At 39.6% G+C, this 21,163-nt stretch overlaps 1 protein-coding gene across 1 annotated transcript; it reads right to left on the reverse strand.

The window, feature by feature from the left end:
- Window positions 1-264: 264 nt before the first annotated feature.
- On the reverse strand, window positions 265-17,047 carry LOC123653623 (ankyrin repeat domain-containing protein 29). The gene is made up of 8 exons (XM_045589618.1): window positions 17,016-17,047; window positions 15,633-15,798; window positions 8,943-9,041; window positions 6,166-6,264; window positions 5,456-5,554; window positions 3,838-4,035; window positions 2,276-2,371; window positions 265-2,138 (listed from the first exon to the last, which is right to left on the reverse strand). Exons 1-8 carry the CDS (start codon window positions 17,045-17,047, stop codon window positions 1,956-1,958), a joined length of 972 nt encoding a protein of 323 aa, XP_045445574.1. The 3' UTR covers window positions 265-1,955.
- Window positions 17,048-21,163: the final 4,116 nt, after the last annotated feature.

Below are 21,163 nucleotides of genomic sequence, written 5' to 3' on the forward strand. Positions count from 1 at the left end.
GTATGTTTATTTCGTGGCTACCAACACGATACTAACAAGTAAATGTTTCGTGTTGACCTGTAAGCGCTGACGGTAAGTGAGCATCTTAAATCAGCCTAATTAACATGTCTGTGTAATAATACGCATTGACCGTTGTCTGTGCGTAAGTTTTGCTGTGAGAATGTGAGAGCTGTATATGGGTTGTGAAAGTGGTAGGAATGGCGCGTGTGTGTGTGTGTGTGTGTGTGTGTGTGTGTGTGTGGTTGTGTGTGTGTGTGTGTGTGTGTGTGTGAGTCACGTGTCCACAGAGCGCAGGTAGGCGGCCACGTCCCGCGTGCAGTGTGTGTGTGTGTGAGTCACGTGTCCACAGAGCGCAGGTAGGCGGCCACGTCCCGCGTGCAGTGTGTGTGTGTGTGAGTGTGAGTCACGTGTCCACAGAGCGCAGGTAGGCGGCCACGTCCCGCGTGCAGTGTGTGTGTGTGTGTGAGTGTGAGTCACGTGTCCACAGAGCGCAGGTAGGCGGCCACGTCCCGCGTGCAGTGTGTGTGTGTGTGTGTGTGAGTCACGTGTCCACAGAGCGCAGGTAGGCGGCCACGTCCCGCGTGCAGTGTGTGTGTGTGTGTGTGTGAGTCACGTGTCCACAGAGCGCAGGTAGGCGGCCACGTCCCGCGTGCAGTGTGTGTGTGTGTGTGTGTGAGTCACGTGTCCACAGAGCGCAGGTAGGCGGCCACGTCCCGCTTGCCGGCGGCGAGCGCGGCCTGCAGCGGCGTGAGTCCGGCTTGTAGTGTGTGTGTGTGCGAGTCACGTGTCCACAGAGCGCAGGTAGGCGGCCACGTCCCGCTTGCCGGCGGCGAGCGCGGCCTGCAGCGGCGTGAGTCCGGCTTGTAGTGTGTGTGTGTGCGAGTCACGTGTCCACAGAGCGCAGGTAGGCGGCCACGTCCCGCTTGCCGGCGGCGAGCGCGGCCTGCAGCGGCGTGAGTCCGGCTTGTAGTGTGTGTGTGTGCGAGTCACGTGTCCACAGAGCGCAGGTAGGCGGCCACGTCCCGCTTGCCGGCGGCGAGCGCGGCCTGCAGCGGCGTGAGTCCGGCTTGTAGTGTGTGTGTGTGCGAGTCACGTGTCCACAGAGCGCAGGTAGGCGGCCACGTCCCGCTTGCCGGCGGCGAGCGCGGCCTGCAGCGGCGTGAGTCCGGCTTGTAGTGTGTGTGTGTGCGAGTCACGTGTCCACAGAGCGCAGGTAGGCGGCCACGTCCCGCTTGCCGGCGGCGAGCGCGGCCTGCAGCGGCGTGAGTCCGGCTTGTAGTGTGTGTGTGTGCGAGTCACGTGTCCACAGAGCGCAGGTAGGCGGCCACGTCCCGCTTGCCGGCGGCGAGCGCGGCCTGCAGCGGCGTGAGTCCGGCTTGTAGTGTGTGTGTGTGCGAGTCACGTGTCCACAGAGCGCAGGTAGGCGGCCACGTCCCGCTTGCCGGCGGCGAGCGCGGCCTGCAGCGGCGTGAGTCCGGCTTGCAGTGTGTGTGTGTGTATGTGTGTGTGTGAGTCACGTGTCCACAGAGCGCAGGTAGGCGGCCACGTCCCGCTTGCCGGCGGCGAGCGCGGCCTGCAGCGGCGTGAGTCCGGCTTGCAGTGTGTGTGTGTGTATGTGTGTGTGTGAGTCACGTGTCCACAGAGCGCAGGTAGGCGGCCACGTCCCGCTTGCCGGCGGCGAGCGCGGCCTGCAGCGGCGTGAGTCCGGCTTGTAGTGTGTGTGTGTGTGCGTGTGAGTCACGTGTCCACAGAGCGCAGGTAGGCGGCCACGTCCCGCTTGCCGGCGGCGAGCGCGGCCTGCAGCGGCGTGAGTCCGGCTTGTAGTGTGTGTGTGTGTGCGTGTGAGTCACGTGTCCACAGAGCGCAGGTAGGCGGCCACGTCCCGCTTGCCGGCGGCGAGCGCGGCCTGCAGCGGCGTGAGTCCGGCTTGTAGTGTGTGTGTGTGTGCGTGTGAGTCACGTGTCCACAGAGCGCAGGTAGGCGGCCACGTCCCGCTTGCCGGCGGCGAGCGCGGCCTGCAGCGGCGTGAGTCCGGCCGCGTTGCGCAGGCGCGTGGCCCCGCGCGCGGCCCGCGCCAGCTGCCGCACGCACGCCATCTGCCCGAACATCGCCGCACCGTGCAGCGCCGACTGGCCATTCTGCGGACGCCACAGATTGATTATGGAAAATAGACATGTGATTAATTAGGATAAATGTAATCTCTGACACTGGTAACACTACGTAACGAACTAAGATGGAATGCTTCAGTCAAATTTAATATAACAAGACCACGAACCGGAAGTAATCCTAGTTCAGGAGAATATCGTAGTAGTTCTGCTACGACAGCCGAGTGTCCTTTGTGTGCAGCTTTAAACAAAGGCGTTGCGCCGTCCTGTAACAATGATAAACTTTTTTAGTAACATTATTCAATGACACTATATCACACTATAACACTATGACACTCTATGACACTGTCACACTGTGACACTGTGTCACACTGTAACACTATGTCACACTGTGATACTATCACACTATGACACTATGTCACACTATGACGCTATGTCGCACTATGACACTATGTTACACTATGACACTATGTCGCCCTATGACACTATGTCACACTTTGACACTATGTCATTCTCTATATCACGCTATGACACTATGTCACACTGACACTATGTCACATTGACACTATGTCACACTGACACGCTATGTCACACTACGCCGCACTACGCCGCCCGCTCACCTGCCGCAGCTGGTCCACGTGCGCGCCGTGCGCCAGCAGCGCGCGCGCCACCCGCTGGTGGCCGCACTGTGACACTGTGTCACACTGTGTCACTCTATGTCACACTATGACACTACGCCGCCCGCTCACCTGCCGCAGCTGGTCCACGTGCGCGCCGTGCGCCAGCAGCGCGCGCGCCACCCGCTGGTGGCCGCACTGTGACACTGTGTCACACTGTGTCACACTGTGTCACTCTATGTCACACTATGACACTACGCCGCCCGCTCACCTGCCGCAGCTGGTCCACGTGCGCGCCGTGCGCCAGCAGCGCGCGCGCCACCCGCTGGTGGCCGCACTGTGACACTGTGTCACACTGTGTCACTCTATGTCACACTATGACACTACGCCGCCCGCTCACCTGCCGCAGCTGGTCCACGTGCGCGCCGTGCGCCAGCAGCGCGCGCGCCACCCGCTGGTGGCCGCACTGTGACACTGTGTCACACTGTGTCACACTGTGTCACACTGTGTCACTCTATGTCACACTATGACACTACGCCGCCCGCTCACCTGCCGCAGCTGGTCCACGGGCGCGCCGTGCGCCAGCAGCGCGCGCGCCACCCGCTGGTGGCCGCACTGTGACACTGTGTCACACTGTGTCACACTGTGTCACACTGTGTCACACTGTGTCACTCTATGTCACACTATGACACTACGCCGCCCGCTCACCTGCCGCAGCTGGTCCACGTGCGCGCCGTGCGCCAGCAGCGCGCGCGCCACCCGCTGGTGGCCGCACTGTGACACTGTGTCACACTGTGTCACACTGTGTCACACTGTGTCACTCTATGTCACACTATGACACTACGCCGCCCGCTCACCTGCCGCAGCTGGTCCACGTGCGCGCCGTGCGCCAGCAGCGCGCGCGCCACCCGCTGGTGGCCGCACTGTGACACTGTGTCACACTGTGTCACTCTATGTCACACTATGACACTACGCCGCCCGCTCACCTGCCGCAGCTGGTCCACGTGCGCGCCGTGCGCCAGCAGCGCGCGCGCCACCCGCTGGTGGCCGCACTGTGACACTGTGTCACACTGTGTCACTCTATGTCACACTATGACACTACGCCGCCCGCTCACCTGCCGCAGCTGGTCCACGTGCGCGCCGTGCGCCAGCAGCGCGCGCGCCACCCGCTGGTGGCCGCACTGCGCCGCGATCCACAGCGGCGAGGCGCGGTCGCTGCGCAGTGAGTCCACTCTGGCGCCCGCCGCAAGGAGCGCGAGACACGCGTCCTCGTGCCCGTTCTGTGCTGCTATGAATAGTGGCGTCGCACCGTCCTGGAACGATGGCTTCTTGATTACCACGGCACATAAGCAGTTGCAGTTTTTTTTTATTCGAGAAGTTTGCCCAACAATCCCACGGTCCATCTGCTGATAAGCGGTTACCGTAGGCTAGTCGCCTATACCCCAGAAGCATCGCAAGCGCGTTGTCGACTCTACTCCGAGCCTCCCCCGGGAGCTATGGCCACCTTACTTACGATAGGAACACAACACTGCTTCAGAAGAAATATTACTTGCGTCTTCGCCCGAGGAGTTGCAGGAGATGGTAACTGATATGAGTGGAGCCTTTGTAAAAAAGGGAATGAAGATGAATGTAAAGAAGACGAAAGTGATGGTGTTTGAAAGAGATGAGGCAGTGACAGACTGTAATTACGTGATTGGAGATGAACAAATTGAACGGTGAATGAGTTTGTGTATCTGAGTTCAAAGTTTACAAGAGATGGAAAGTGTGAGAGTGATATTGAAAGAAGAATGAATGCAGGAAACAGGGAGAATGGAGCTTTGCACTCATTTATGAGCAGTCGGAAGGTGTCTAACAAGGCTCGTTTGGCTGTGCATGAGGGGGTGTTGGTTCCGACACTCATGTACAGAAGTGAAAGTTGGATATGGCAGAAGAAACATGAAAGCAAAATAAATGCAGTTGAGATGAGAGCGTTAAGAAGTATGATAGGAGTTAAACTGAGTGACAGGATAAGAAATAGTGAGATAAGGAAACGTTGTGTTCTGAAAGAAGATGTAGTGACAAAAATTGAGAAAGGTATGCTCAGATGGTTTGGTCATGTCGAGAGAATGAGTGAAGAACGATTGACGAAAAAAGTGTATAAGGCGAGTGCGGATGGAAGGGTTGGAAGGGGTAGACCTTGGCGGACGTTCCGAGACCAAATAAGGAACGTCTTGAAAAAGGCCAGGTCAAGAGTACCCTAAACCGAAGAGCATGTATGAAGGGAATAACGAAAGTAGTAGTGGACGAAGCGAAAGAAGTATGTAAGGATCGTAACAAGTGGAAAGAAGTGGTCTCTGCCTACCCTACGGGAAAGAGGCGTGATTATATGTATGTATGTTTAATTTACAAAAAGGAAATTATATCATTCAATAACGAATTACTTTCATCGATTTAATGACAATATTTTAATCACTGTAATAATCAAAAAACAAAAATGTACTGAAAAGAGGACCTAGTTGAATGCCAAACAATTCATACAAATTTTATTTTTACTTAAAAACACAATGTTTGAAACACTTCAATGTAAAATTTATTTTTAATTGCTTATTTAAAAAGAAAAAATAATGTGATATACATTCTCAAACGATTTTAATTATCATTTAGAAACTGAAAAATATTTGTATCAAGGCAATCGAAAGCTTTAAAGAAGTCAATCGCACAATAGACAACTACACTCGTAAGTTGTAAAATTACCTTCATACAGGAGTTAACATTGGCCCCTCTTCGTATAAGTTCCTCGACCACGGCTTGGTGACCGCACTGACACGCCACAAATAAAGGAGTGCCGCCGTCCTGAAATTTCCGTCAATATTGTAACCATTATTGACCATTTGTTAGGCACTAAGCGAGTGATCATCTACCTTCGGCAATTGACAACAAACAACTGCTATTTCATTGCAGTAACTAGCAGCAGTGACATGTGCACAGCTTTTTAAAGTTCTAATATGAAATTGCCGCGTTTCTAAATATAAATTTTTCTAATCAATCTATTGACATGAACTTTTTTTACCGAAAAACAATAAATAAATAGAGACTACGTATGTGGCTACGGAATTGATGATTCAAATAATTCAAATCGATCTAACGGTAAAATTTAATTATGTGGAAATTAATTGAAGTTGAACAGTAAAGGAATTCTTTACTAGTTATCCAAAAGTATGTTCAAATAATCAGATAACAAATATTCAAGACTGATAAATCTAAAAGAAAAATAAGAAACTTATCTCTCTCGAGATTACTTTAAATATCTGATACAGAGCAGAACTGACATTGACCTTCACATATATTATTGATCACCTTGACTAGACTAAACATAACGTAAACACCGTTACTATACCCGTAATTACAATAATAAAGTTACTTAAACAACACGTGATTAGTTGCCAATATTCAGTTGATCTTACCGTGCTGGGGGCGTCGATGGCCGCTCCCGCATCTAGCAACAAGCACGCGATGTCGAGGAAACCGCCCTGAGCTGCGAAGAACAACGCGGTGGTTCCTGTCTGCCCACATTATTATACTGCTTAGATATTTATTTATGTTAACATTCGATTCAGTACTTTGCTTCGTAGTCCTCATTAACAGTTGCAGGTAGGATATTAATCATCATCATCATCATTACAGCCTATACAGTCCACTGCTGGACATAGGCCTCCACAAGTTTACGCCAAAAATAACGTGAACTCATGTGTTTTGCCCATAGTCACCACGCTGGGCAGGGAACACAGGCCGAAGACGGGCAGCAGCGTCTTCGGTGCGACAAAGCCAGTACTGCGGTCACCAGGATATTAATATTTTATGAAAAATATTTGCAAATACAGTCGTCGCTTCGGTAATTATCGGAGTCGTTAATGCAGATTAATATCAACAGAACCCTATTAGCAAATCTGCACACAAAAAAGACATTTAAAAATATGGTATACAATATAATAACGCGATTTAGGGAAGTAGATCTCAAATAAGAATGCAAGATCAGACAAGACAGTGCCTTTATTAAATAAATAAATAAATAAATAAATAAATAAATAAATAAGACATAACCCAATTTTAAAATAAAAACGAGTACCATTTTAATAAACACTAAAAACTTGGAATTGTTGAAATATTTTCAAGAAAGTCACAATTCATCTTGTACGATGTAAGCAAGTAAAGCAAGTCATTCATATCAAACTGGGCTGCTCAAATGAAAAGAGCGCCTTCAGATTGAAAGTACACGAGTCGACACGATTCGAGTCTTTCAAATTAACATCCGTAAACATGTCTTGAACGCCAACGATTCCAGGCGCAATTACTGCTCGGGAGATTTAAACTTTTGTACAAATTTGTTTTCAGACGAATTTATCCTTTTGACTTTTAACTCTGAGTTTCGGAAAAGACGTTAATATTTTTAGTAAATTAGATGTCATTTGATCCTTAATTGGTAATTGACTTGTCTACATAGATTATAAGTTGAAGATTAAATGAGTACAAATTAATCTATATATAAAAAAAAATTCGCGTCACGATGTATGTTGCCGTTAAACTCCGAAATTAGAGAACTAATTTGTATCAAATTTTGTAAGCATCTGTAATTTGGTCCAACTTAAGAGATAGGGTAATTTTTATCTCAATTATTGATCTCAATATATGTTATTGCAAGTTATATGTTTATTATACTTTAGTGTGTATTTATCGGTTAGTTCTATAAATTCCTAATAGATGGCGGTTTGGCATCTAAGTTGCACAGACATCCGTTAGATGGCACCGTATTTCTATTTCTAGATTATAGATGGCGCGTTTGAATATAAAATTTACATATATTTTAATGAATTATAATTACTGAGCCACAGCAACGCGTGGCTGGGTCAGCTAGTTTAATTATAAAATTCTAGAGTAAGAATCCCAACCGCTAGAGATACCGATAAAATGCTAAACCATAAGACGCTTAAATAAAGTTATTTTACTTTCCAGAAAGATAAATAGTCCAGCATAATTATTGCATCTATTTAATAGAATTATAGTTGGATGGAATACTAACGCGAGATCATGTTTTTTGGAGATCCATTACATAATCTTTATTATCTAAGATTATAAACAGTAAACCTTGACAGGCACGTGTTAGTTTTTATATCTCTATATATTCTTAATGAGATTGTTAAGTAACAACTTAAAATGATTTTAATGAGACTCAAGCTACAATTGATGATATAAAGTCTTAAGTCTTTTGATTATTTATTTTAAATTACTAACAATTTGTATAACATTAAATAATAATTACAGCACTACATTCTTTTCTCCGCGGTAAGCGTTGTTAAATGTAAATCAATTAGTTGATAACTATAAACTGTAAATGTTAAATTCTCCATTCTAATATACGAACTAGTGACTTTTGATTCCAGTTTCGTATCTTAGAACCATCTCAGTTCATAAATCTATTTGACATATGTATGGCCATGACACTGCGAACTTAAATTTTTATTGTTTATTTGGGAACCTTCTAAACCAGTGTTTCCCAAAGTGGGCGATAACGCCCCCTTGTGGGCACTGCAGTACTAAGGGCGGTAAGAGACCTAGAAAAAAAATGGTGACGTTGTGTAGAGGCTTGGGGTGCGATTTGTCTTTTAATCTATAAGGACTCTCGTCTACAACTTGTGAACATCAACTAATATTCATTAAGAGATTGCTTAAAGGGGGCACTATAAAATAATTTATTCTCTTAGTGGGAACCCCTGTTCTAAACTGTAACCATCAACATCGCTGTTTGTCTTGGCATTGTGTCTTTTGTAATAAAAGCATCGAGCTCAACTGGCTTGTAAAGTTTAACTCTAAAATATGTACTTAACTTACAAATACTATTATTTTAACTAACTTTCATAGAAATAGAAGATTTTGTATATTTTTATCCATAATAATTTTGGTAATTAGCACCTTCTCAAGGGTTACCAGTATACGTAGTTTTACATAATTAAACATGATTATCTGGTGTGAATAGATGTGTAGTCAACAGTATATATAGTAGTCAAGAGGTATTTCTTTAGGCAACCTGTAAGTTTAGTAGACTATAAGATCTCCCGTGTTTCGACGTTATTAGCTCAATATTTAAAATAATAAGTAGATTTTTTACGCTGACATAAAATCTCTTACGCTTCAGCCTCGTATGATACAGTTTTATATAATACATTTTAACCGTGAAAATCCTTACCGTCCTACAGCAAGCAGGGTCCGCGCCCTGAGCCAATAGCTCGCGGACACACTCCGTGTGCCCCATCGCGGCTGACAGGATCAGCGGCGTGGTGCCATCCTAGAACAAGGAAACATCTTCTATCACTTATAACACAGGATTTAAATTCTAACGTACATGCATATTTTTTATGCATATTATGTGTACAGAGTATATACATACATACTCTGTACATTCAATTTGTTTCAGTATATTATTTTATGTTATTTTGTCTACTAAGCGTTTCACATACATCGTGTATTAACATGAATAAATAAGTGTAAAAACAGCACTCGTGGAGTAAAGTCATTTCGGACCTTAACTCCTCCTATTTATTGTACGTGTACAAACAGTTCCGTACACATATTTTTTGGTCCTTCGAGTCGGACCTATGTATATACTATGGTATGTACATTATGTTATACTTGCTGATGAAATATAATAAATACAAAAAAAAAAATCTTAAACACAAACATTTATACTTGTAAATATTTGAATGTAAAATAAAAAATGAATTGAATACCTAGTGTATATTATGTTAGTGCTATGTTATAAAATCAACGGACCTTGAAGCCGAGAAACAACGAACGTAAATAATTCATCTCAAGAATTATGGACGCAGTTATGTAACATTTAAAATGTAAATCTAAAAGAAATGTCCGAACACAAATATCTAATTAATATGAAATTGCATCACGAATCGCTCCAGTGACCGCGAAGGTACTTTTAACTGCATTCGCATGTTAATAAGTTAGCATCTTGTTAGAGCTCTCAGTACGCTTTGACCGTCCGTGCATGTTTGAAATGTAACTTTGAAAGGTTAATGAAAAAAGTATTTTTATCTATACAAATAAATAAAATTTGAGTGTCTGTTTGTAATACTAAAATAACCGCTTTTTACTAAATTCATATGTATGTATACACGATACATATACCATAATAACATTTTTTTTTACAATTTTCTGTCTGTCTGTCTGTCTGTTTGTTCCGGCTAATCTCAGAAGCGGCTGGACCGATTTTGACGGGACTTTTACTGGCAGATAGCTGTAATAAGAAATAACTTAGGCTACTTTTATTTAAGATTTTTTTTATTTTATACCAGTAAACTGAACAATAACTATTAATAAATATAGATAATGTTAAAAACGCTAAAGAAGATAGCAATTTTAGTGCCTTATGCGCATAATGTAATGATGTTAAAACGAGAAATTGTAACTAAAATTGTTAGTTACTATAGAAAATTAAATGAAATGTAATTAAATAATTTTTTATTCAATAATTTTTCAAAAATAATTATATAAAAAAAATGCGTGAACTCATGTGTGTTGCTCGTAGTCACCACGCTGGGCAGGCGGGTTAGTGACCGCAGGGCTGGCTTTGTCGCACCTAAGACGCTGCTGCCCGTCTTCGGCCTCTGTGTTTCAAAGCCAGCGGTTAGGTGGTTATCCGCCATCGGTCGGCTTCTTAAGTTCCAAGGTCGTAGTGGAACTGTGGTATCCCTTAGTCACCTCTTACGACACCCACGGGAAGAGAGGGTGTGGCTATATTCTTTGGTGCCGTAGCCACACAGCACATTGATGGTTACGATTTATACTCGTAATTATATCTAACAGTACATAATTATATCTAATGTGTATTCTTAATATAAGACATGCTTTACGAATAACTCTATTTTTGTTGCTGTCTTTATCAAATATCATATTAACTTGTATATTTTTAAGTTTAAATACATTAATTAATAAATATAAATTCAGTTAAATGTCCTGTATAAAAGCATACAATACAACAAACACATCTTTGCCATTTTTATAATCTTGTAAGTAACAATATACTTTTAAAGACTTTAGTAATTAGCTTAAGCTAATGTAGTCTCAGCAAAGAGCTAAGGCTTATATAATGAAGCCCAGCTAATAACACGATAAACCCACGCGTGTTTAGCGTTTGTAAAGTTAGTCATATAAATTTAAAACCACAAAACCAAACTGAAAGCTTCAAAAGCAAATTTGAATCGTCATAAAAATTAAAATTATATTATTTTTAATCAATTAAAATTATATTTAAAAGTAAAAGCTATGGCCGATTCGTAAGTTCGATTCGTGTTCTATAAATAATAATCGAAAAAAAAAACCGCAGTTACTCTTTATAAAAACCGTTTTTTTTTTCGATTCGAACACGTCACGTTCGATATTTAAATATTCTATAAATATATTTTTTAATAATATGTACGTTTCACTAAAACAATCAATTTATTATGCACTTTAGGTGAACTTTTTCTAATATTCTATCAATATAACTATCTAGATACAGAATTTAGATACTGCAGAGAAGACAAACTATTCTATATTAAAAAAAAAAAAAGATATTTATAGAATAAATGCCATAAACGATAAAGCGTTATGTCAGCGATTGCGTAGCAAACCGTTACGCGGTCAATAAATCAGAGCCGGTAATAATTATGACCTCGGTGTTATGGTACGCGGAACGAACTTAAGCGATGTTGCAAATTTAAATTTTTGTATGTTGACTTGATTAAATTGTTGACTATATTGAACTCGGGGAGGCCTTTATCCAGCAGTGGAATGCGATAGGCTGAACTGACTGACTGACTGAACTGTGTATGTTGGCTAAAGTTTGTAAAGCTCCATCTCCAGTTCCATTCCAGGCAGAAGTTATGGAAAGGTCTTCTATAAATATATTCTAAATAACTGATTTCAGTACACTATGAGTTTTATTGTTAAAGATACTGTGTATATGATATGATACTGTGTATTATATATATAGTGTTATATATTTGAGGCTCTAATAAAGGTGGCAAGTCTGATATTCAGTTGATTATGTTATGTCTGTGTGTTGTGGAAGCGATTATTCCATCATATCACTGAACTATTTTTTTCTTGGCTATTTTTTCTAATAAAAATTAATCTTTCGAAACGAACAAAAAATATCATTAAATTTTTGCAAAGTAATAAACGACGGCGCCACGGTCGCTTAGACCGAATATAAAAATCATCATATCAAAAATTTCGATCTAGTGGATACATCGTTCCATAGCTTAATTGGCTAGAGAACCGTCACGGTCAGTCGGAGATGCAGGTTCGTTCCCCGCTGGAACGGTCGATTTTTGATATGATATTAAAAAATGTTTAGAATTTCCAAATGTGTGAGTAACACAAAAATAAAAATCGTACAAATTAATAATAGTACGTTGAGATATATAGATTGTTTGATATAAAAGTACCTTAATTAATAAATCTATTTATTATAATATTTGACACTCGGTTTCATACAGTATTACGGATTTATAATACGTTAAGATGAGACTTAAATCAGCCTAGAAATAATTTGATAAAGTTGCTATTTCTTATTACTTGTACCATACACGGTATCTCCAGGAGCGAGCGCCAAAAGAATGGGAATAGATTGAATGTGGGTTACTTTTATTTTTGTACAAAATCGATTGTATGATTACGTTTTTGCTCGTAAGAATTTACAAAATGGAACTTACGAGATAACGTACGTAACCTTCTGCTTTTTAAACATCACAAATACTGGCTCTTATGACAATCATCGCAGTTTTAATTCCTGTTTGTCAAAAATTTGTAATACAAACATTTATTTTGGCCTAGTCGTTTGAGTTGCGTATTTTAGACACAAAAGTCTCGTTTTACTGGAGACCTTTAAGTATGTGGTAAAGCGGATTTTATTTTGAAAACAATCATCTTTAAAGCTTTCTCAGATAAATTGCATTAAAAAAACAATATTAATGCTCAGTACTATAACCAAAATAGGGGTCATTCAAGTATTACATAAACACCGAAAGGGGTGGGAGGGTCTCTGTTTGCTTACTTTTGATGGCCGGTAGACGGAGGGTCTAGACGGTGGTTACGTCAGCAATATTTATTTATCATTTCTGAATAGAATAAAAATATATGTATATACCAATGTTTACGTTAGCATATGGACGATAGCGTAGTTTTGCTGACGTTCGCTGACAAAGGGCAGAAGAAGTTTAAAAATCACTAAAATTCTGCTTACGTAATACTTGTATGACCCCATATAGAAACAAAAATTTAAAAAGAACCCAATAAAATACAAAAAGCTACTAAATATATAATAATATAATATATAAATAAGTCTGTAAGTGTTTTTTATGTTCGCCATATTCCTATGGTAGTACATTTGAGTGTTGTAACAGATCGCTTCAAGGAAATATGCGACTATAAATCATAACCCAATGTTCACCAACACATCATTAACCTAAATGCTGAAAGCTATAAAGATAGAAGTACTAAAATAAAAACGGTTGTACTATAACATTTATACTTGAAGATACAGGGTCTTTAACTTAGAGCATTGTGTTGTTTTAGTACAAACTACGGATTGGCCAGTTTTATGAGTATGAAATGGTATGTATGGGTTATTACTTTTTATCATAAAAACCTTTAATTGCTATAATAATATTTTTATTACAGTTTACGGTTTTAGGTAGTAAAGATCCCGAAATGGGTAGAACATTTACATCTAATATATAAAATTCTCGTGTCGCGGTGTTTGTAGTTAAACTTCTCCGAAACGGCTTGACCGATTCTCATGAAATTTTGTGTGCATATCGGGTAGGTCTGAGAATCGAACAACATCTATTTTCATACCCCTAAGTTATACGGAGGGGGGGGGGTGTTAAGAGGGTTAATAAAATATTATGAAATTTTGTGTGCATATCGGGTAGGTCTGAGAATCGGCCAACATCTATTTTTCATTCCCCTGTTATAGGGGGAGGGGATTGAGAAGGTTAATAAAATATATGGCAAAACAACGTTTGCGGAGTCAGCTTGTATCTATATAAGCGGATCGACCAAGCTACTTTGGGTGTAGATACTGAAACATAAGCGAATCGAACATCGACATACATCTTGTGCTCGCAACTTCGTCCGCGTGGAATAGTGACCTTAAATGTTCAACGTGATTCTTCTAATTGGCATAACTTTTTTATTTATAAAACAAACACTAAATGTTAAGCTAAGCTTGTCACAATAAACTTATAAAAACCATATCTTAATCGGATAAGCCGTTTCTGAGATTAGCCTGCACAAATGCACAGACAAGCAGACAAAAATTCTGATAATCATTGTTTTGGGTGCTATTTGCGTTGATAAAGGTCCCAATAATATTTTTCTTAGATGTACAGACAGCGACCCGTTACATTTTTATTATATGTATTGATTTAAACATTTGTCATGAACGAAATCGAATCCGTCATAACTAATACATAAACCAGTTGCCCTAATCACTACACCAACTCGTCAACTACGTCCACTCACTAGCAAGTGAACTAGTTCACTAAGATTGATCTGTTCACGTCTTGAGCAAAAGCATTATTACTATTGCAAGCACGTTTTGCATTTATGAAACTGTTACATTTGAAAGTATACGAGTAGAATAATATATCAGTCAGTCAGTCAGTCAGTCAGTCAGTCAGTCAGTTAAACCTATCGCAGTCCACTGCACCACTGCTGGACATAGGCCTCCCCAAGTTCGCGATAGAAATTTCGGTTTTCCGCAATCCTTATCCAGCCTACACCGGCAATCTTACGTAGATGCTGGAGAAGAAATGCAGTACGTAAATACTCCACCTTGTTTTTCAGCGTCACTATATACATGATAATCTACATCTATACAAATAAATAAAATTTGAGTGTTTTATTTGTAATATTAAAATAACCGCTTTGTACTAAGTTCATATGTATGTAGACATGTACACGGTACATATACCAAAATATTTTTTTAATAATTTTTGTGTCTTTTTGTTTCGGCTAATCTCTGAAACGGCTGGACCGATTTTGACGGAACTTTTACTGGCAGATAGCTGATGTAACAAGGAGTAACTTAGGCTACTTTTATTTTAGTTTTTTTTTTATTTAGTAACTGCAAACTGAACATTTTTTTTTTAAATTCCACGCAGACGAAGTCGCGGTCACAGGTAGTATATGTATATAATTAATTCTAATTCTCGAATCATTCATTGACGAAAATAAATGAGCAATCGCTTCGTTGAAGATTTCATTGTCAATTAATATCAAAATTAATTCCATTCGCCAACTTTTGTAACATCACCACCCAATTTTTCTCGTATTGGTATAAATTTCACGTTCCCTAATTGAATTTTCATATTCGATATCAATTCCATCGAATGCTCTAGAAACGATTGGTCAATATAAAAAGAGATGGGTATATACTATACGGCGCATATTATTCTTTCACCTGATGTACGAGTACGATACAATTTGACTCGTGCATATTAAAATTGTACCAACATACATCATTTTTATTTACGCATTAGATAATGCAGTAACATTGTTTTTATTTCTATTCATATATAAATCACAAACTCCTATGACTTCGACGTTTTAATTAAATTTTTATGTATAGGATAAAAGCCCCATAGTTGCGCAACTGTTTAAAAACGCGCAGGCAGACAATTTTTGCACTAATACTATTTGTAAACATATACAGTTATTTATTAAAAAAAAAACGATATATTTGACATATCAAGCAGTTCTGCTAATCAAAAATTTATATTTATTTAGGTATAGTTAAGTAGATATAGTCCACCCCCCCCCCATACGCAAACGCAGAAACGATTGCTTTTACTAAAACAATATAATAGCCTCATACCCGATCTCTGGAGTCGATATGCACCTTCCCGGTATCGAGCAGCTGCTTCAGCCTCTCGCAGTCGCCCCGGAGCGCCGCCAGGTGAAACTGTACATCGGTGCGTGATTCTTTCTGTGAATACAGAATTATTGTTGTAGTATATGAGTTTAGTCTTTCAGATAGATGCCTAAATAGGCACAAAAAAAGGCTTACTAGTCTAAGAAAAAGATTAATACCCATATATATAGATCGATCGATCGATGGCTTTATTTTATAAAAAAAAGAATTATCAAAATCGGTACATCCAGTAGAAAGTTATGCGGTATAATACAACGTAGGTCGACGAAAAAAGCGTCAAGTAAAAACGCATTATTAGATATAACTCGAAAAGTAGTTGTTAGATCTCAAATAATTTTAAACGGGACCAATTGGCATACACCACCTTTCGATTAAAACAAAATTTGTCGAAATCGGTCTACCCGGTCAAAAGTTCTGATGTAACATACATAAAAAAAAAAATACAGTCGAATTGTGAACCTCCTCCTTTTTTGGAAGTCGGTTAAAAATGTATCCTTGAAATGCATTCGAACATATTGATAACAAAGTTGATGACCAATTTCATTAAAGTTATCAAGTTCAAAGATGATTGTTTTAAAATACCAATCACATCGCAATAATCGTAACGTTATCAAACGCGTCTGAACTGTTAATATAACGGTGTGTATCGCTATGTATGCACGTGTATCGTTGACGCGAAATAGGCGTTTATTGTAAATGCCAAAAGCCGACGCATCCAGACGTGGGCGAACTGATGCCTTGATGAATATTCTATGAGACGGTTAGGACGTTTTTTATTTCATTTATTATCATATGGTTGATCGGTGTAGCTACTTTGGTCTTTAAAGTTATTAACGATACCAGTTCGGATCCTAATAAAGATATTTGCTACAATATTTTAATAAGCTGCACTTCGTGAATCCATTCGCCTAATTTGCGAGAACGTTGACATGAAAAAAAACGAGTGTGCTTTAGACCACGCGACTGAAATAAAACTTGTGAAACGTAACTCTCTCTCTCTTTTTCTATCTTCACTAACTTATATCTCCTTCTTAACTTCCGTTCACCTCGCCTGGTCACACTTTTCGTAACGCTCTCGTCCCACATTCACCAGCATACCTACTACCCAAGTCAGGCGTGCGTAAAATAGTTTACTTCAAAAAAAAATGCTTTACACCACACGACTGAAGTAAAACTTCTTTAGCTGTATCTACCTATATCTCCCTCTCAACTTCCGTTCGCCTCGCCCGGTCACACTTTTCGTAACGCTCTCGTCACGCATCCACCAGCTTACTCCCCAAATCAAGCACATGTTGAGAAGTTTTACTTCAATAGCTTTTGCGTTACTGTAGATCTCCACTTAACATAGCGAGTTCCATTACAATCAGTTCAGTAGCTTATGAGTGAGAGTATCAAGCATGCATCCATGGATTAAGCCATCCTTACAAACCATCGCAATTATAATGTCACTAGGATGTATTTATAACATATTATGACGTAAAAATCTCCCAGGCAATTGATATAAGGTCGTATTAATCAAAACACATTGAGAACTGGTACAGACAGATTGTCACAACAGTTGTGATAACTGTGAACTAAATATTATAATAATTGTGTTTGCTCGCAAACGAAAAAAAAACCGACTTCAATTACATCGACGAGTAGTACAACGTAGATCGACGAAAAAATAGTCAAGTAACTGCGCGTTATCAAAGATTACTCAAAAAGTAGTTATCAGATCTCAATAAAATTTATATGTGACCACATGACAAACATCAGCTTTCGATTAAATTAAAAATTATTAAAATCGGTACACCCAGTAAAAAGTTATTGCGGATTTTCAAGAAGTTCCCTCGATTTCTCTTGGATCCCATCATCAGATCCTGGTTTCCTTATCATGGTACCAAACTAGGGATATCCCCTTTCCAACAAAAAAAGAATTATCAAAATCGGTACACCCAGTAAAAAGTTATTGCGGATTTTCAAGAATTTCCATCAATTTCTCTGGGATTCCATTATCAGATCCTGGTTTCCTTATCATGGTTCTAAGCTTAGGATATCTCCTTTCCAACAAAAAAAGAATTATCAAAATCGGTACAACCTGTAGAAAGTTATGTGGTATAATACAACGTAGGTCGACGAAAAAAGCGTCAAGTAAAAACGCATTATTAGATATAGCTCGAAAAGTAGTTGTTAGATCTCAAATAAATTTAAATGGGACCGATTGGCACACACCACCTTTCGATTAAAAAAAAATTTGTCGAAATCGCTCCACCCAGTCAAAAGTTCTGATGTAACATACATAAAAAAAAAATACAGTCGAATTGAGAACCTCCTCCTTTTTTGGAAGTTGGTTAAAAACATCAGCTTCGATTCGTGTTTTTTGACGTAACTTCTAAACTGACGTAAAGTCAGCTGTCATCAGGTAAGAAACGAAAACAAGAATTTCAACAACTAAACAAAGATGTATAATGGCGGCCTTATTGCTTACAGGGAATTGCTCTCCTAAGAGCGATTTCTTTCAGACAACTAATTGTTCTAAATGCATAATAGAACGTGAGTATAAGTAAGAAAATTACCAAGAATTATGATGGAAATAGTAAGACTACGAATTAAAAATGAAATGTAATAAATACTAGTACCTACAATATTCACACATACAGACATACTACTAAAAGCAAAAATGGTCATTTAGCATAGTTAAATGACTCCTTGTTTGAACCACGATAAACCGTTATTACTCTGAAATCATAGTCAATTCTGAAATTGCCACCATCGCGTGACAGAAACACGGATAGAATAATGGCAATTTCGAATGGAAATGATGAAATAATAGCCATTCCTCATATTTTCACGATTCTCCGAGCTCGTGACTTCGTTATGTGACATTGACGACATATCAGACAAATAGTAGGAATCCCCTTGATCTGTTTCAATTTTATCTCATTCTAAAATTATAGCAAAGCGATTGACAGATTTAATTTTTTGGAAAAATATCTCCGTTCACTTAGTTACAAGATCATGCTAAAATATGGTCGCTAAAGGAAGCAGAAAACCCTACAGCCATTGGATTCTCATGTAATTAAAAAAAGCTGACAGATAAAATTAACTTTGATAGTAAAACAAGTGCGCTTTAGACCACACGACTGAAGTAAAACTTTCTATCTTCCTTAACTTATATCTCCCTCTCATCTTCCGTTCGCCGCGGCCGATTACACTTTTCGTAACGCTCTCGTCACGCGTTCACCAGCTTACTTCCCAAATCCAGCGTGCATACAGAAGTTGTACTTTAAAAAGAAAAGTATAAATCCATCAATTCAAAACTGAAAATATACCTCATTATAAAAATGGATCCGCATTTTCATTTCAATTATAACGTGGAAGCGATGAAGCGGACCATGCAGGAAAGGCGATCCGATCATTCCGCACCAAACTACGTGATGCATATTAAATTTCTCACCACGCTCTCTGAACCGTGTACATTATTATGATAAATAATTGCTAGCTACGTGTACGCCTTAAATAGAATTGGCAATTAAAATAATCAGATCAAACTGCTTTATAGGATTTTTTGTATTGGATTTATTGTACTTTGTAAATAGTAAAACAAAATGAACACTAGACTAATTCTAATATTCAAAAATGCGTTCAATTGCTATTTTTATATTTGCTAGTTTGAATTGAATGAATCACACGAATAACTAATCAGAAATAATGACAAAATCTTCATGACATATGGCTCAAATATCTATGTTATAAGTCTAGAATGGCACAAGACTACTTTTCATCACAATGACCTGTGCATCGGTGTGATTCCGTGAGATAAACATTTACTATTTACTATTTTGGCTGATGATAAAAACAAATGATTTTCGAAGATTCCGCTTGACTTCTCTGGGATTCCATCATCAGACCCTGGATATCTTATCCACCCTTGGGATATCTCCTTTCCAACAAAAAAAAAAAAGAATTCATTCAAATCGGTTCATAAATGACGAAGTTATCCCCCAACATACTTTTTTTAAGTCGATAAAAAAAGAAGATAAAACCAATGAAATAATGTATTGAATTGTAACTTTGTTTCTATTAGTGGATATAACCTAAAAAGTGCTAAACGAGTTATTCAATCACTTTTAAATGTATCGAATAAAATGAAATCGAGGATTCTGTGGTTGTGATCATGTGTGCTCGAAGACTGGTGTTAACATTGATCTACTTATCGTTAACGCTAGAATACCTAGATTTCTCCGTTATTTAGTACTGTTATTACACTATTTATATTCATGCACCTATTATTTTATTAGAAATTTCTTATAATTAGACTATAATAAATTTATTTCTTTGATTGTTCAGTGTCTGATAGGTTTTTAAGCTTTGACGGTTTCTATCAAGCATTCCTACTTATATAGGACCCACATGGCGTCTGCAACATCGATGAAATAATGGAAGTAACCAAATGACTATCATGTGTATGCGCTGAGTATAATACAATAGATTATGTAGATCAATCGTAGCTTGATCTGTGACTCTGATCCAAAACATGTAATTGATCGCCTTAATAAAAGAATCAATTTCTTTTGAGAGTTTGACAGAAAGAGCAGGCAAGAAAAAATGTTTTTACAATTACAATCATTTGTGGATGTTTGAGTAGAAATCGAACCAGTGAACGCTGGCGTAAACGTAAGTTCATGGCTGGTACGATCTATTTCTTATAGCAACGTATTTTGTACAAAACTGTGGTGATTGCGCGTATCTGACAAATGATTTGATCTATAAGCGCTCGTAATCGCTCCAATACTGAATAAAAAAAATTCTAGGCCAAAAACAGTTGGAATTGAAAAGTGTTCATTTCTTTTATTTTTCCTGAAAAACAAACCACTACAGTAAAGCTAATACGACTGATGTCCGACAAATTGATATCAAACAGATTTCCAATTACGTTGAAATTGGAGTCGTGTTCGAATCAAAGACGGAGATAGCGTTTGTTTATTTGATCTTGCGTTTTTTACGGAAGTCCATATATTTCGTAACAGATAAACATATCTGGAGTAGCTCGCCACAAAGTAAATGTATTTATAAATAAACTTGAACGTTTTTTTTTCGTGAGGCTACTACTACTATTTTTAAATATTCTAATTTTATTCTAAATTTATATATTTTTTAAACTGACTCAGTTAATTATTTTTCAGTGTCAAACCAAATTTGGCGGTAATACGAACTTACTAATTACTTTTTGAATTCTCAAGAATACTAGATAAGACAAATGCACAATAAATAACGTGCAAATACGAAATATACGAGTGTAGTGGCCTCAAGAAAACTTTTGTTTAAAAATTATTTTGTTTTTTAGATTAAATCTGCAGTTACTTTATTTAGAGACCTCCAAGCGTGAAGCCGCAGGCAGCATCTAGTAAGATATGAAACACCAGTTGCGCAACGTAGAGATTGCACTTGGCCGACTTCATGCTATTGTTCTGCTTACGTTTGCATCATCT

This window comes from Melitaea cinxia, chromosome 5 (assembly GCF_905220565.1).
Source record: "Melitaea cinxia chromosome 5, ilMelCinx1.1, whole genome shotgun sequence".
NCBI classification, from domain to species: Eukaryota; Metazoa; Arthropoda; class Insecta; order Lepidoptera; family Nymphalidae; genus Melitaea; species Melitaea cinxia.

Bases quoted from the DNA above. Each gene is read 5' to 3' on its own strand.
- LOC123653623 (XM_045589618.1), bottom strand. From the start codon at position 17,047: ATGGAACTCGCTATGTTAAGTGGAGATCTACA. The intron at 6,265-8,942 runs GTAAGGATTTTC...TAATGTGGGCAG, and splicing joins ACCCTGCTTGCTGTAGGACG to ACAGGAACCACCGCGTTGTT. The intron at 4,036-5,455 runs GTAATTTTACAA...CCATCGTTCCAG, and splicing joins ATGTTAACTCCTGTATGAAG to GACGGTGCGACGCCACTATT.